We start from the raw sequence: 17,337 nt of genomic DNA, 5'->3' as shown, positions 1-17,337 counted from the left end.
GTAAGCTTATTTATACTCGCACTCGGGTCTTGCTCCGTAAAGATTGTTAGGCATTTTAGTTTTCTGGAGCATAGTCATACTGATAGTGCACAGACAGAATGTAGCCCTGGTTAGAGCTACTCTTTCTTCTTTAACGTGCACCAGTGTATAGCACTGTCACACGGGATCCCAATTTAATGTCCCTCCCGGAAGACGATTAGTATTTTATTTTGTATATTGCGAACAACGTGTGATCTACAAGCAGATGCGTAGCCAGTATTTACCGAATGTTACGCACGAAAGGGGGAGGGTGTGGGATGGGGAATATCCCTGTAGCCGGTTTGGGGTTCGGAAGTCTACCCAGGGGAAAATGGAACTACCATGTTGAGCTCTGAGGCGTATTTGGAGGGATTTATAGGTTCGAGACTGCCGACTTTGTAGTTACCAAGTGATTGATTTCGGCTCAAAAATCTAACTAGCACAGAGAAGCAACGTTTACTTTGGCTGATCTTCCTTTTATTTTGGTATCAAGTTTTACCTTAGCCCTCGACCTTGGTACCATTTTTGGCCAGATTTAGTTTTTCATTTTTCGAAATGATGTTACGCACATGCGTAATTGCTAACGCTGGCTACGCCCTTGACAAGACAGCTGCGTTGTTGCTTTTGTTTAGCTGCCTCATTGTGATTGTAATGCTCCTAATTGGTGGCGGAAAACTGGCGGGAAACTATGCCTTTTACCCATAATACTTTTTTGCGCGTTCAGTTTTATTGCGCTTAGATTTATCAAACGATTGGATGTCAATTCATTTAACGCAATAGAAATCGCCCCGTTGCAAACATTATAAGGCAGAAAATATAATGTCCAATAGATTATTAAGCAATACAATGATCTGGGAGCATGCGAGTCTGGTATGTGGTCACCAAGCCGGCGGACAATCCTGATTCCTCCGAGTACTAGTTCCTCCCACAAAAGGAAGAGCGACTATTTGATTAAAATGATGATACGATCAAGTGATCACTTTAAAAGCTATATATATATATATATATATATATATATATATATATATATATATATATATATATATATATATATATATATATATATATATATATATATATATATATATATATATGATTTTAATTGATATAATTTGTTTTTCAATATATTGAAACACAAATTATATCAATTAAACTAGTATCTAACCATTTATAACACGTACTTTCTTAAAACACTACTATTAAGATCCCGATGGCTAAAGGCCTTGTCGAACATTTTATTAACCAATAGCTGATTTATTCTTTCGCTTTCCGGTTTTGAATATAATGAGTAGATCACTTCAGTTATAGAGGTTGGGAGTTAGAGGTTGGGAGTTAAACTAACGTCTAAAATGTTAAGGCTTTCTTTCATTTTGTGTGTTTACTTTTTCTCGCTTGCCTTATCGCAAGGAGGTAAGACATTTATTGTTAACAAATCTCATTAGTTCTTTCATTGCAACTCCGGCTCTTAAAACTTCAACTCCATATTAATTTCACTCTATACATTATTTTAGAACAATGACACAGACCTGTCTTTCCAGGGTTCAATGAGGATTGCCAGGTATCGGGGACACCGTCCTGCGTACCTGACTTAACATGTATTCCGGGAACGACGCCCACATGTTTATGTGATACCTGTCCCGGTAAGTAGAAGCTCGATTCTTTCTTTTTCAATTCGGTCAATACTTCATGAAAATGACACGCGAATAAGTTAAAAAGACAAAATGTGGTTGAATTATAAAAATATGTATCCCCTGATCATCATCATTATGTGTTTTGATTTCAGCGTCTGTCCTGTTCGACGATTGCACGACGAACCTTGAATGCGCAGATAAGGATCCGAACTCAGAATGTTCTACCGGACGTTGTACGTGCGCAGAAGGTTCTTCAATGTTCGACCAATATTGTTGGAAAGGTAGGAATTATCTCGTCTGTCATACATACCGGGATATTGACACTGTTATTAATGATGATTGAGCTGTCGGGGAAATTATGATACACATAAACACCGTTTAATAATATGTGTTGTAAACCAGATGAGGTTCGGGGATGTAACGTGTAGTCACAGTTACTGCAACTACTGCCGCGAAGTACGAGTTATGGAGAATATCTTTTTTGACATGTTGGAAAAATGCTCGTGCAATAAGTAGCGGAACCGGAAGCAATTATGACGAGTAAATATCATCTGTATAACTTATGGAACACGGTAAACTTCTACCGGTTTGTGTCTTCGCTGATTTCTGTTCTTACAAAATCAGAAGCTTAGCCTAAATCTCTTTTCTTACGTTGCAAACTAGTACTCTTGAGATTGAACGGAAGTTTACGAAATATGGTATGTTCATGTAGGAAAATCATAAATCAATAATAATGAATGATATGTATCATGTGTGTATATACGCCATGTGTATATTAACAATGGATTGTACATGGTGCCTCGTGATTTAGTACTAAAAGCGTATGGTTAATGTTTTATGTTCTAGTGTTGTATCGTTCAAGCATTGTGGATCTGACAAAATGCATGTTTACAAACATCGTCGGATACCCCCGATACACTCTACGCTATGCTTATGTATGAAGTGTAACGGAAGAAAGTACCGTGGTTGCCGACGATGGTTTACTAACAGTCTTTAAAAGGTTAATACAATGAAAACTACACGGACAAGTCCAGAAGTCGAAACCAAACCCTGTTAAGATGTACGTTACAAGGGCTCAAACGACAATGAACTAGTGACACAAACGTGTAAACACCACATGAACTTATAATAATACCAGGAACAGCTAGCTAATAAACCGACGGTCGTATGTTCGAATCCCTCGCCAACCGCAATGTCTGTGCTGAAACAAAAATAGGTCCAAACCAGAGACACTGGATATAGAGCTCTACGACTTTTGTGAGATTACTCACATTTTTTAACAAGAGGAAAAGCGTCTTAGACGTTTTATCTAGGATGGTCGTTTTTAACGCATTCCAATATTTGAGAACTATTCTTCGAGTGTTTCTTAAAATACTTAAATACAATCAGAATGCGATAACGTTGATACGAAATTGTATACATGTACTGATGTTTGTAGGTGAATTACGCATACTAAAGTGACAAATATGTCAAATTAAAAAGTATTTTCCAATATTCAAAAACCACTTATATATCAAACTCGGAAAAAGCTTGGATAACTATGAATGCAATAATTACTTATCATAGCAAGTTGAAGCACAATAAATTTTCGCAAATCAAGGCATTTCCTACAGCTATAGTAACCTTAAGCGCTTGCCGCAATAGCAGAGTAAATAATCGTTTAATCAAATTCCTTATTTGGTTTCAGATGGTGCCTATGGAGGCCAGTGCGTGAACGGAACTTGTAACGCCGACAAGAACGCAATGTGTGACACGACAACCATGCGCTGTAGTACATGCATACCTGGCGCAAGTCCATTCAATGGGATGTGTATCTTAGGTGAGGTTTACTTGGTTTTATTTTCTGAACCAGGTACATTGTACCATTATCATATTTACCATAACATATTAAATGGGAATTTGACATTAAGTGGGTATTCTAGTCCAAATAATAATTCAAACGCGTTGACGATTTTTTTTTACGATTTTTGATATGGCAAATCCTTCGCAACGTTAGGGATTAGTGGGTGTCCGTGATAGCATTGCTATGCTCATACATATTTACATATTAATAGGTCACTTTATGCCGTCCCTTGCCTGTCGTTTAAAGGTAATATTTGTATTCATGTCAATAAATGTGGTAAGATAAATATTTGAAAAAGGAATTGCTTGTTTCAGTTGGATCGGCCATGGGTCAATGTGATGGGGGTCTGTGCCCCTTGGACGAGAATGCGGAGTGTATGAATGGAATGTGCATGTGTAAAGCTGAATTTGACCTACTCAATGGCCAGTGTACTGAAAGTAAGCGCAAATAAGTTTTTTTTTATTAACGGATTGGCACAATTACTTGTTTAAGCATGTTTCTGTACCTTAAATTTGATTAATTCGATGACGTCTGTGGCTTTTGGTATTTGTAAAATATGTGTAGATGTGATCTTTCCTAAGCCGAAGTCAATTATATGTTTAAGGTGTTTTAGACAAGGGTCTTAAATGACCGTTAGTTAGGGTATACATATTTACTCCCGAAACAGAATTGCACAATTGTGACGAAAACCTGGCCTCATAGAACTGGTTTGAGCAGTCTTCATATTTGAAGCAGTGTTTATTGTCTTTTACTTGTCGCCTTGGCAAAGTCAAAATATGAAGTATATTGGACAGAGTTGAAAATGCAATTTTTCGTAAGACAGTACAGTAGGCACTATCGAGGTAAAATTCTTTTTTGCTTCAATCGCCTGTAAAATATATCCAGATATCTGACAAAATTGTGCATATTATAAGCGAATGCGAATCGACAGCCTTTTTGAGGTTTAATTATTGTGTGACATTTTGTATTGTGGCATTGACTTTGTCTCTGGATTATTGAACTTGAGCTAAACTATGTTTGCGTTAAAAGGCTCATGGGTGTTCCAATACATCCATAACTTGAGGATGCATGATATATGAACATTACGTTCTTACTGATATCATTTCAGTACATCTCCAAATGCGTTCATTATTTGAGTTGAATGTTACACTTATGTGAGCCATCATGTTGTTCATTTAAAAGAAAACAATGAAGGGTACTGATCGAGGGTTGTCTAATCGCTCAATTTGGATACATGTTGTACATATTTTTATAAATCCTTCTATAGAATTTTGAATGACTCATCATATTTACTGAAATGTAGGCATACGTCATCGTGTGTTTATTACGTTGACCAGTTTCTGTTGAATTTATATGGGTTGTTTCAAATAATAGTCAAAAGCTAATAAAAAAATGACAAAGACACCATTGCCAATTATTTAGAAAACATGGTCGAAGTTCAAAATGCAAATTGTTTAGCCCTGTAATGAATATTTAATAAATGCCGTGTAGAACTAAATAGAAATTTAAAGTTATGGTCTTTATAAGTAGCTAAAATTTGCTTCAAACATTATGACATTAGAAAGATGATTTGGGGTACATATATTAAACGATATGGAGAGCTTTGTTTGTGATGCGTAAAGAAAAAGTATGCATTATAAAAAAAGCTTTATACATACATCTATATCATTTACTTAACACAGCTTATTTTTTTTTGCATACAGTTCATCGGGAACTAAGCATTTTGAAATACCTTGACCAAGGCAATGCGAAAATAAGCTATTTTTTACCATAGCTCTTAACAGCACATTTGTGTAAACGGAAAACATGAATCGGTACAAAACATCTTCATATATAGGTAGGATATTGTTGTCACAGAAACTGCATTTGTGTCATACTAAGATAGTGCCCTACTTACATAAGCGTTTAGGCCATACCAGCACTGTAATTAGGCCATACCAACACTGCATTTGTGTCATACTTACACTGCATTTGTGTCATACTTACACTGCATTTGTGTCATACTTACACTGCATTTGTGTCATACTTACACTGCATTTGTGTCATACCAACACTGTATTGAGGTCATACTAACACTGCATTTAGGTCATACTAACACTGCATTTAGGTCATACCAACACTGCATTTAGGTCATACTAACACTGCATTTAGGTCATACCAACACTGTATTGAGGTCATACTAACACTGCATTTAGGTCATACCAACACTGCATTTAGGTCATACCAACACCGCATTTAGGTCATACTAACACTGCATTTAGGTCATACCAACACCGCATTTAGGTCATACTAACACTGCATTTAGGCCAACACTGCATTTAGGCCATACCAACACTGCATTTAGGCCATACTAACACTGCATTAGGCCATTCGTACTAAGATGAGCGTTTAGGCCATACTAACATGAGCGTTTAGGTCATACTTACATGAGCGTTTAGGTCATACTAACATAAGCGTTTAGGTCATACCAACACTGCATTTGTGTCATTTTTACACTGCATTTAGGCCATACCAACACTGCATTTAGGCCATACCAACAGTGTATTTAGGTCATACCAACACTGCATTTAGGTCATACCAACACTTCATTTAGGCCATACCAACACTTCATTTAGGCCATACCAGCACTTCATTTAGGTCATACCAACCCTGCATTTAGGCCATACCAACACTTCATTTAGGCCATACCAACACTTCATTTAGGTCATACCAACACTGCATTTAGGCCATACCAACACTGCATTTAGGCCATACCAACACTGCATTTAGGCCATACCAACACTTTATTTAGGTCATACTAACACTTCATTTAGGCCATACCAACACTTCATTTAGGTCATACTAACACTTCATTTAGGCCATACCAACACTTCATTTAGGCCATACCAACACTTCATTAAGGTCATACCAACACTGCATTTAGGCCATACCAACACTTCATTTAGGTCATACTAACACTTTATTAAGGTCATACTAACACTGCATTTAGGCCATACCAACACTTCATTTAGGCCATACCAACACTTCATTAAGGTCATACCAACACTGCCTTTAGGCCATACAAACACTTCATTTAGGTCATACTAACACTTCATTTAGGTCATACTAACACTGCATTTAGGCCATACCAACACTGCATTTAGGCCATATCAACACTGCATTTAGGCCATACCAACACTGCATTTAGGCCATACTAACACTGCATTAGGCCATTCGTACTAACATGAGCGTTTAGGCCATACTAACATGAACGTTTAGGTCATACTAACATGAGCGTTTAGGTCATACTAACATGAGCGTTTAGGTCATACTAACATGAGCATTTATGTCATACTAACATGAGCGTTTAGGCCATACTAACATGAGCGTTTAGGACATACTAATATGAGCGTTTAGGTCATACTAACATGAGCGTTTAGGTCATACTAACATGAGCGTTTAGGCAATACTAGCATGAGCGTTTAGGCCGTACTAACATGAGCGTTTAGGTCATACTAACATGAGCGTTTAGGCCATACTAACATGAGCGTTTAGGCCATACTAACATGAGCGTTTAGGCCATACTAACATGAGGGTTTAGGTCATACGTACATGATCGTTTAGGCCATACTAATATGAGCGTTTAGGTCATACTGATATGAGCGTTTATGTCTTATTTACATGAGCGTTTGGGCCATACTAAAATGAACGTTTAGGCCATACTAACATGAACGTTTAGGCCATACTAACATGAGCGTTTAGGTCATACTGACATCAGCGTTTAGGCCATACTGACATGAGTGTTTAGGCCATACTTATATGAGCGTTTAGGCCATACTTATATGAGCGTTTATGTCATACTAACATGAGCGTTTAGGCCATACTGACATCAGCGTTTAGGCCATACTGACATGGGTGTTTAGGCCATACTTATATGAGCGTTTAGGTCATACTAACATGAACGTTTCGGCCATACTAACACCAGCGTTTAGGCCATACTAACATGAGCGTTTAGGTCATACTGACATCAGCGTTTAGGCCATACTGATATGAGCGTGTAGGTCATACTGACATCAGCGTTTAGGCCATACTGATATGAGCGTGTAGGCCACACTTATATGAGCGTTTAATGCGATATAGTTTCAACCTTTGTCTCAATGCCAGTTCCACAAAGAAAGTACTTATATTTTTCCTTTATTTTTAGTCATAATTGTGTGATTAACACTTTATTTTTTACTGAAGACACTATTTATTTAAGTCCTTATCTCATGTATGTATATAAGTATCTATTATTTTGATAGAAACTTATATGTTTAGAAGGAGGACCACCCGGTTTGTGTGACGATTCGTCGATGTGTCTCAGGGATACGAACTCGGAATGTATGGGTGGTATGTGCATGTGCAAGACGAACTTTACACTGGTTGGAGGAGTATGCAGGGAAGGTGAGTATTGACTATGTGCATGTGCAAGACGAACTTTACACTGGTTGGAGGAGTATGCAGGGAAGGTGAGTATTGACTATGTGCATGAGCAAAGACGACTACATAATTTTAGGAAGAGTATGCAGGATTTGTGATTATTGACTATGAGCATGAGCAAGGACGACTACATAATTTCAGGAAGAGTATGCAGGATTTGTGATTATTGACTATGAGCATGAGCAAGGAGGACTACATAATTTCAGGAAGAGTATGCAGGATTTGTGATTATTGACTATGAGCATGAGCAAGGAGGACTACATAATTTTAGGAAGAGTATGCAGGATTTGTGATTATTGACTATGAGCATGAGCAAGGACGACTACATAATTTTAGGAAGAGTATGCAGGATTTGTGAGTATTGACTATGTGCATGAGCAAGGACGACTACATAATTTCAGGAAGAGTATGCAGGATTTGTGATTATTGACTATGAGCATGAGCAAGGAGGACTACATAATTTTAGGAAGAGTATGCAGGATTTGTGATTATTGACTATGTGCATGAGCAAGGACTACTACATAATTTTAGGAAGAGTATGCAGGATTTGTGATTATTGACTATGAGCATGAGCAAGGAGGACTACATAATTTTAGGAAGAGTATGCAGGATTTGTGATTATTGACTATGTGCATGAGCTAGGACGACTACATAATTTCAGGAAGAGTATGCAGGATTTGTGATTATTGACTATGAGCATGAGCAAGGAGGACTACATAATTTTAGGAAGAGTATGCAGGATTTGTGATTATTGACTATGAGCATGAGCAAGGACGACTACATAATTTTAGGAAGAGTATGCAGGATTTGTGATTATTGACTATGAGCATGAGCAAGGAGGACTACATAATTTTAGGAAGAGTATGCAGGATTTGTGATTATTGACTATGAGCATGAGCAAGGACGACTACATAATTTTAGGAAGAGTATGCAGGATTTGTGATTATTGACTATGAGCATGAGCAAGGAGGACTACATAATTTTAGGAAGAGTATGCATGATTTGTGATTATTGACTATGAGCATGAGCAAGGAGGACTACATAATTTTAGGAAGAGTATGCAGGATTTGTGATTATTGACTATGAGCATGAGCAAGGAGGACTACATAATTTCAGGAAGAGTATGCAGGATTTGTGATTATTGACTATGAGCATGAGCAAGGAGGACTACATAATTTTAGGAAGAGTATGCAGGATTTGTGATTATTGACTATGAGCATGAGCAAGGAGGACTACATAATTTCAGGAAGAGTATGCAGGATTTGTGATTATTGACTATGAGCATGAGCAAGGAGGACTACATAATTTTAGGAAGAGTATGCAGGATTTGTGATTATTGACTATGTGCATGAGCAAGGACGACTACATAATTTTAGGAAGAGTATGCAGGATTTGTGATTATTGACTATGAGCATGAGCAAGGAGGACTACATAATTTTAGGAAGAGTATGCAGGATTTGTGATTATTGACTATGTGCATGAGCAAGGACGACTACATAATTTTAGGAAGAGTATGCATGATTTGTGATTATTGTCTATGAGCATGAGCAAGGAGGACTACATAATTTAAGGAAGAGTATGCAGGATTTGTGATTATTGACTATGAGCATGAGCAAGGAGGACTACATAATTTTAGGAAGAGTATGCAGGGAAGGTGATTATTGACTATGTGCATGAGCAAGGACGACTACATAATTTTAGGAAGAGTATGCAGGATTTGTGATTATTGACTATGAGCATGAGCAAGGAGGACTACATAATTTAAGGAAGAGTATGCAGGGAAGGTGATAATTGACTATGTGCATGAGCAAGGACGAATACATAATGGAAGCAAGAGTATGCAGGATAGATGAGTATTGAAACTGAGTATGTCAGAGAAAGGACGGCTACACACTGGTAGAATGAGTTTGTAGGATGGGTTCGTGTAGATTATGTTTATGGGCAAACGGCTTCTTACTAGTGAAGCACAGAACTAAAATTAATTACTTAATAATAAAACGGCATGCGGGCAAAGACATGCTTAATGTATAATAATAATAGTTACTGGTCATTTAAAAATGTAATACACCGCAAATATTTAATAGACACTTATTCCTTAGAACCCTCTGATTAAATTTAATATACTAAAACATGAACGTTGGTAAACTGACCAAGACAGAAACTCGACAATTATAAGATTATAAGTAATTATGCCATGATAGCACAGATTCACATATTCGGAATAACGTATTCATGCATCTTTCCCTAGACGGATCCACTGGGGGCTGCTGTAATGCAGGGAATACATGCACGGACGAACTGGCAGTGTGCACTGACGGGTTGTGTGTTTGCAGCATGAACTCCACTGCTATTAGTGGGTGGTGTATAGCAGGTAATATGGGAGTTAAGGCTGATTCACGAAAGTGGCATCTAGGAAGCTTGTGACTAAATAAATACTGAAGTATAAATACAATATGAATAGATTCTTCTTTATTTGTATTGACGTCCAACAAAACTCTCATTATATTATATTATATATATATTTCTCCCACCCCAGATAAGTAGATGCTAGAAATCCTTATCTTGCCCACGGGTAAAGATAAAAAGGGCCCGTATTGAACTATTTTTTAATGTCGTCACGTTATAACCTCCCTTGTAAATCGTCGTCTGTAGCACCTTCGAAACATTGTCTTGCGGCAATATTTAAAATCCAAATAAATCTTTTCTCGCTTCAATCGGCACCCTCAAAAAAAAAAATTCACGCTGCATTTAAGAACTTTATTTTGTTTAACTAAAGTGGGAGAAAAAGCATCTTCCATGGCCGCTCGTGGAAAAAGATGCATCCCAACACTCGCGCCGGGGTGTTCTGTGGAGACTCGGTAGACCTAGTTTGCGCAAAACACCCTACGCTCGGGTTAGGATAAATTTATCTTACACGAGCGGTCACGGAAGATACTTATTATGTGTATTGTGTCGCTACACCCAGAACATATGATTGTGTGTAAAAACTATTTCTAGATGGGTCGGTCGGAGGCTTCTGTGATAGCACGGGAAACGACATGTGTTCTAGGGACAAGTTTGCTGTGTGTATGAACGGAATGTGCATGTGCAATACAACGGACTCTGACCTGATCGGTGGCATGTGTAGAAAGAGTGAGACAGTTTTTCAAAGTCTTTGTGATCAATATCATCCACACGTGAATGATAAAGAACTTATTTCAAATATATGTTAATGTTTATTTCTGTTTAATAAGTATATTACACCACATGTTCCCTATGTTTTGACCCGTCGTGTCTCATATCCAGGAGGTGCGCTTGGTGGAAAGTGCGACAATTCTGGTAGCACCACTTGCTCAGAGGACAAGTTTGCCATGTGTTCCAGTGGGATGTGTGACTGCCGGGAGGGATATACAGGAGTCGGTGGAAAGTGCATTCAGAGTAAGAATCAAAGATATGTCTTAAACTGGTGGTTATATTATTCATGAAAGAAACGCGTGTAAATTACTATGCTTTTGAACAAGCTTGAGTATGGTATTTCTATGGCATTAAAATGTTTTTCGCCTCTATTTGTGTACGAAAGTTGACATAAAGTTTTGTAATCTGACTTTTTTTTTTGTTAAAGCTATGCGTCTCTTGTTGAGTTTCGGTTCGGTATAACACCATAAATAAACAAGGTCATATTTACCTATTTGACTGCTCGGCTTGGCCTGTAGCTTCTTGTGCATCATTTTTAAACGAGAAATTAGAACATAACCCATGGTTGTCTCACATGCGAATGCGCCAAACAAAATAGTTACTCCGCCGGGATACGCAGATTATTATCAGGTCAGCCGTGCTGTGTGTCAGGATGTGCTCCCAAATCACGAGGTTCTGATGGTATAAATTATTATTATTATTTTTATATTATTATTATTATTATTATTATCATTATTATTATTATTATTAGACGGTTGGCCTGGTGGCATCTGTGACGGCGCGGGCGGGGGCGCTTGCTCCGGGGACAAGAATGCTGTCTGCATGAACGGAATGTGCATGTGTCCGGGAGGATACCTAATGGCCAATGGCATGTGTCTGAAAGGTGAGGCCTTTGCACCCAGTTTTCATATTTAGTTATTCAAATCCATATGGCCGTTTTATGACTACCTTTTATAATTAGTTTATTTTATTTTCCGTGTTTTAAAACATTGCTTAAACGTTTGGTTATCCAACTAAATGCTCTCTCATGGCAGTGGGAAGTCTCGGAGGCACTTGCATGGGTAACGCATGTCCAGGAGACAAAATGGCCACCTGCCAGAGCGGAATGTGCATGTGCAACACGAATTCGACTGGAATCGCTGGAATGTGTATGCCCAGTAAGTGTTTATAATTCATCAAATATTACTGACAAGTATCCGCTGTTTTTTTGTTTTACCCAAACCCAATATTTACCCAATATTTGGCAATATTTAGTCATGTTAATATTATTCACCGACCACCCGAGCGAATGATTCATAAGTTGCGCCGCATACTTTACAGACGGCGGACCCGGGGGTGTGTGTGTGTCTGGCCAGTGTCCCGGGGACAGGCATGCTGTCTGCTCAAGCAACAATATGTGCGTGTGCGGACAAGGAACATCAATGATTGGCGGTTTCTGCAGACATGGTATCAAAGCTGTCGTATTATTCATAACCTGTTACGAGATTTTATTCATTTACCTATGTGGTTGTAATTTATGGTTCTTCAAGATGCCCATTTTACTTGTTGGTTTTTTGTTCAACCCGCGACAAAACGAGTTTTTTATGACCCCCTCTTACCCTTTAAGCACGTTTTATTTTACAGACGGCCGCCTAGGTGGGATATGCTTGAACGAGCGGTGTGTGGGAAGGATGGTGAGATGCGACAGGGCCAGTATGTTGTGTGTCTGTGGGAACGGCTGCGAACCCTGGAACGGCTCCTGCAGCAAAAGTTAGTTCTTATTAATAATTGAATTTCTCGTTTTGTTTTGAAATGTCTATGTAAGTGTCATATGTTTTGCTTAATTTGAATACATTTTCTAGTAAGTGTTTATTTAGCTCCCGGGAACTGATTTTACAACCAGCTGGGTATTCACCGACATTGCCAAGGCTGCGGAATTTCTAACTATCCCTATTATTTTACTTAAAGGCTGCACTCTCACAGATTGAATGATTTAACAACTTTTTTTTATTTTTTTTGTCTTGGAACGAGCCATTTGTTTTGCGAAAATCCTTGAATAACAGTGATGCAAGACTGCTGACAAAACAATAATTATAAACGCAGATTTTTGTAATTAAGTTCAAAAATTAATGTTTTATGCATTTTTCTTTAACAGTTAGTAACCGTTTAAGCCATAAAACATTAATTTTCGAACGGAAATTTAAAAATCTGCGATCTGAACTTTTGTCGGCAATTTTATATCATTCGTTTGCAGATATTTACGCACCTTTTCTCTTTCCAAGACAAAAACATGTAAATACGGTAAATCTGTGAGATTGCAGCTTTAATACATTTATACAGTATATTATTTTATTGTGCACATATTTGTATCAATATGTTCTGGCCAAAGCATGTTTGATGATATAAAATATTTAATATCAAATGTCTACAACAAACGTTCATAAATACTTTTTTCCAGAGAGTCGCAGGTACTAAGGAATATGCGGTCCTAAATGCAGAAGAAAACACTCGAATCCTCCTTTATTAGATCAGCTACAACGCAACAACCAAGTTCCTTCAATACATCAGCACATATTTGCAATTTTGTCAGTGGCTCAATCTTTAATTGTTACTATGTTCTTTTTGAAAGATAACGCATTTCTCACTTGGCTGTAGAATTACTTTAAAGAATAAATCGATTCGATTGAGTTTGTGTTGTTATATGTTTGGAATGTTTTCAAAGTGGCTTGCCTTAGTTATGTAGAATTATGACGTGCATCTATCATACAAGCAAAACAATACGGTTGAATCAGATAACGTTTTTTTTTAAATAAACGTTGATGGTGTGATCAAATGCTTAAGGTATATAATGAAAGGACTCAAAGTTCTACCCAAGTTGAATTCATGGACACGCTATCAAGAATGTGGTAACAACAGACAACAGCATGTTTGGTACATTTGCTGTTCTACTAAATTGTTAAGAAATGAACTATGATTATATCAACTTTGTAATATGATTTTTTTAAATGATCTCTCATGGACAAACCTTACACTTTTGTTAATATTTTAGTATAAAGGCAAGACCTATTCCAATATCTCATTTTAAAGTGAAGATATATCAATTTATATGCACTGTTGTCGGCCATTACAATGCAGTGAAAAGTCACAAAATACTGACCCACGTGTTTATTTTCGTTTTAAGTCATGAAGAACCACTCAAAAGGCTTTTTATATGTTTTATTATGATTACTGAATAATAAACATCGAACAACTGGACTTTAAAGTCACAGCTGGGGGGGGGCGGTCTAGCATCCCTCTGGTCAAGCAGTTTCATACAAAATAAGACAAACACCTGCAAGAAGAATTCAGTATATGTTGATAAAACTTAGAACCAAACAGGAAAATCATCGAAATTTATGTGTTTTATGAACTGTTAAAAGAAGTTCCGTAAACGCGCATTATTGTGGCTTGCGTCATATTTTTTGCTGGAACTCTTTTGTGCGTAGTGAAAATATTGCGTATAGATATTTGATAATTCGTGGTTGTCATGGATATGCGCGCATTGATTCCGATTATGTTAATAGTAAAATCGGTGTTTAAATAGTTCCAAGGATAGTGGAGCATTATATCTTAAGGTGCGTGAAAACCTTTTTATGGGGACATTTGAAGCGAGATATAGTTAATTAGCATTCTAAGTATTGCCACAAGACAAGGTTTCTATGATGCTAAAGACGACTGTCTTCAACAAGGGAGGAAACTTCAATGTGGTGACCATTTAAAAGGAGTTCCATACGGGCATTTTATCTTCGCCCGTGGGCAAGATTATAAGTATCTTTCATGGCCGAGAGTGCAAGATAGGTTCATTCCGACCCGAGCGTAGGGTGTTTTGCGGAAATCGGTAAACCTCGTTTCGCGAGGGTCGGGATGAATCTATCTTACACGAGCGGCTATGGTAGATGCTTTTTCTCCCACCACAGTTTAACAAAATTAAGTAAAAATGTATTTTTTGCTGGAACTCTTTTGTGTTTAGTGAAAATAATTGCGTATGGATATGCGATAACTCGTGGTTGTCATGGATATGCGCGCAGTGATTCAGATTATGTTAAAAGTCAAATCGGCCTTTAAATAGTTCTAAGGAGAGTGAAGCATTAGTTCTTGAAAGGTGCGTGAAAACTGTTTTATGGTGACATTTGAAGCAGAAATAATTAATTAGCGTTCTAAATATTGCCACGAGACAAGGTTTCCATGATGCTACAGACGACAGTCTTCAACAAGGGAGGTAATTATAATGTGGTGACCGTTAAAAAGGAGTTCCATACGGGCATTTTATCTTCGCCCGTGGGCAAGATAAGAATTTCTAGCATGGTTAAATTATTGGATCTACTTATCTGAGGTGGGAGAAAATAATTTCTAGCATGGTTAAATTATTGGATCTACTTATCTGAGGTGGGAGAAAAAAAAATCTAAATATCTTGCCATGCTGAATGTACTTATCTTGCCCACGGGCAAAGCTAACAAAAGCACCCGTATGTTTCTAATTAGTTCGAATACATTTGTACTGTATTTTGTTAACTGAGGCGTGAGTAGATAAATCTACTATGGCCGCTTGTGTAAGATGGGTTCACACAGACCCTCGCTCGAGGTGTTCTGCAGAAAATTCGGATTCCGCGAAACACCTTACGCTCGGTTTTGGACACACATGCATATTACGCACTCGGTCATCGAAGATACATAATTATAATATTCCCATTATTCTGGATCTTTCACTATGTTTGAAGTCAGCTAGAATTTTTTTATGTTCTGTAATAATCTTAAATTGTTTAATTCACACTTTAATGTTGCTTTTTGGCATCACAAAGGTAAACAATGACAGATACCAAATTTCACAAAACTGCTTTCGTGGGCGTGGGTTTGATGTGCTATGAAGATTTTCTAGGGCAAAAGTGGTTCGCGCACTCGCTTCGCACCGAGGCGACCCAGGTTCGATTCCCGGTCTGGACGCATGTGAGTTTGGTTAGTGGTCACCAAGCCGGACAAGTGGGTTTCCTCCGGGTACTCCGGTTTCCCCCACAACACAAGACCACACTCTCGCGCAACATCGTGTCAACGAGAGTGAGTTAGTATAAGCTATAAAAGTTTTCTTCACAATCGTTGTAAAATGTAAAATGTTTAAAACTACGGTTAAGTGATAGTTTATTCAGAAATACATATGGCCATACTGTTCATAAGTATCCATTTGTAAAAAGATGTAAATATATTTAAACAGTCAAAATCAATGCAATATTAGTAATATACATATAAAGATAATCATGCTTTGCATGGATTATAAAATCAAATGCGTATTATAAATATAGATATAGACAATGCGAAACATTTCAATACATCAACTATATGACAGCGAGAGATCAGCGTGCATTAAAGTTTTATATTATTAGCTGTGTGAAGTTAGCTAAACATACGACATTGGACATTGGACATTCAAAATCGAATGTTGTGCTGGCACGACATTGGACATTGGACATTCAAAATCGAATGTTGTGCTGTCACGACATTAGACATTGGACATTCAAAAATGAGCCCATCTTAAAGGATCATTGGAAGTTTTTGTCTATCATGGGTCCATAATTGATATTTATCAACTAGACAACTAACCAGCACGATATATTTTGAATGCCCAATGTCGTGCCATTTCGATTTTGAATGTCCAATTCCAATGTCGTTCCAGCACGACTTTCACTTTTGCATGTCCAATGTCGTGCCAGCACAACATTCGATTTTTAATGTCCAATTCCAATGTCGTGCCAGCACGACTTTCACTTTTGAATGTCCAATGTCGTGCCAGCACAACATTCGATTTTGAATGTCCAATGTCCAATGTCGTGCCAGCACGACTGTCACTTATAAATGTCCAATGTCCAATGTCGTGCCAGCACTACATTCGATTTCGAATGTCCAATGTCCATTGTCGTGCTAGCACGACATTCGATTTTGAATGTCCAATGTCCAATGTCGTGCCAGCAGAACTTTCAATTTTGAATGTCCAATGTCCAATGTCGTGCCAGCACAACATTCGATTTTGAATGTCCAATGTCCAATGTCGTGCTAGCACGACATTCATTTTTGAAATCCCAATGTCCAATGTCATGCTGGCACGACATTCATTTTTGAATGTCCAATGTCAAATGTCGTGCCAGCACGACTTTCACTTTTGAATGTCCAATGTCCAATGTCGTGCCAGCACAACATTCGATTTTG

General features: G+C 37.8%; 1 protein-coding gene across 1 annotated transcript; it reads left to right on the top strand.

The window, feature by feature from the left end:
• The first annotated feature begins 1,331 nt into the window (after positions 1-1,331).
• On the top strand, positions 1,332-13,790 carry LOC128225755 (prion-like-(Q/N-rich) domain-bearing protein 25). The gene is made up of 14 exons (XM_052935657.1): positions 1,332-1,426; positions 1,558-1,658; positions 1,802-1,930; positions 3,337-3,468; positions 3,807-3,929; positions 7,789-7,914; positions 10,199-10,321; positions 10,948-11,082; positions 11,236-11,367; positions 11,876-12,007; positions 12,159-12,281; positions 12,445-12,570; positions 12,748-12,873; positions 13,562-13,790. Exons 1-14 carry the CDS (start codon positions 1,368-1,370, stop codon positions 13,576-13,578), a joined length of 1,584 nt encoding a protein of 527 aa, XP_052791617.1. The 5' UTR covers positions 1,332-1,367; the 3' UTR covers positions 13,579-13,790.
• Positions 13,791-17,337: the final 3,547 nt, after the last annotated feature.

The sequence above is a fragment of the Mya arenaria genome, chromosome 3 (genome assembly GCF_026914265.1).
Source record: "Mya arenaria isolate MELC-2E11 chromosome 3, ASM2691426v1".
In the NCBI taxonomy this organism is placed as follows: Eukaryota; Metazoa; Mollusca; class Bivalvia; order Myida; family Myidae; genus Mya; species Mya arenaria.
The sequence above is the reverse complement of the archived record's forward strand: the minus strand, read 5'-3'. Positions and strand labels throughout refer to the sequence as shown.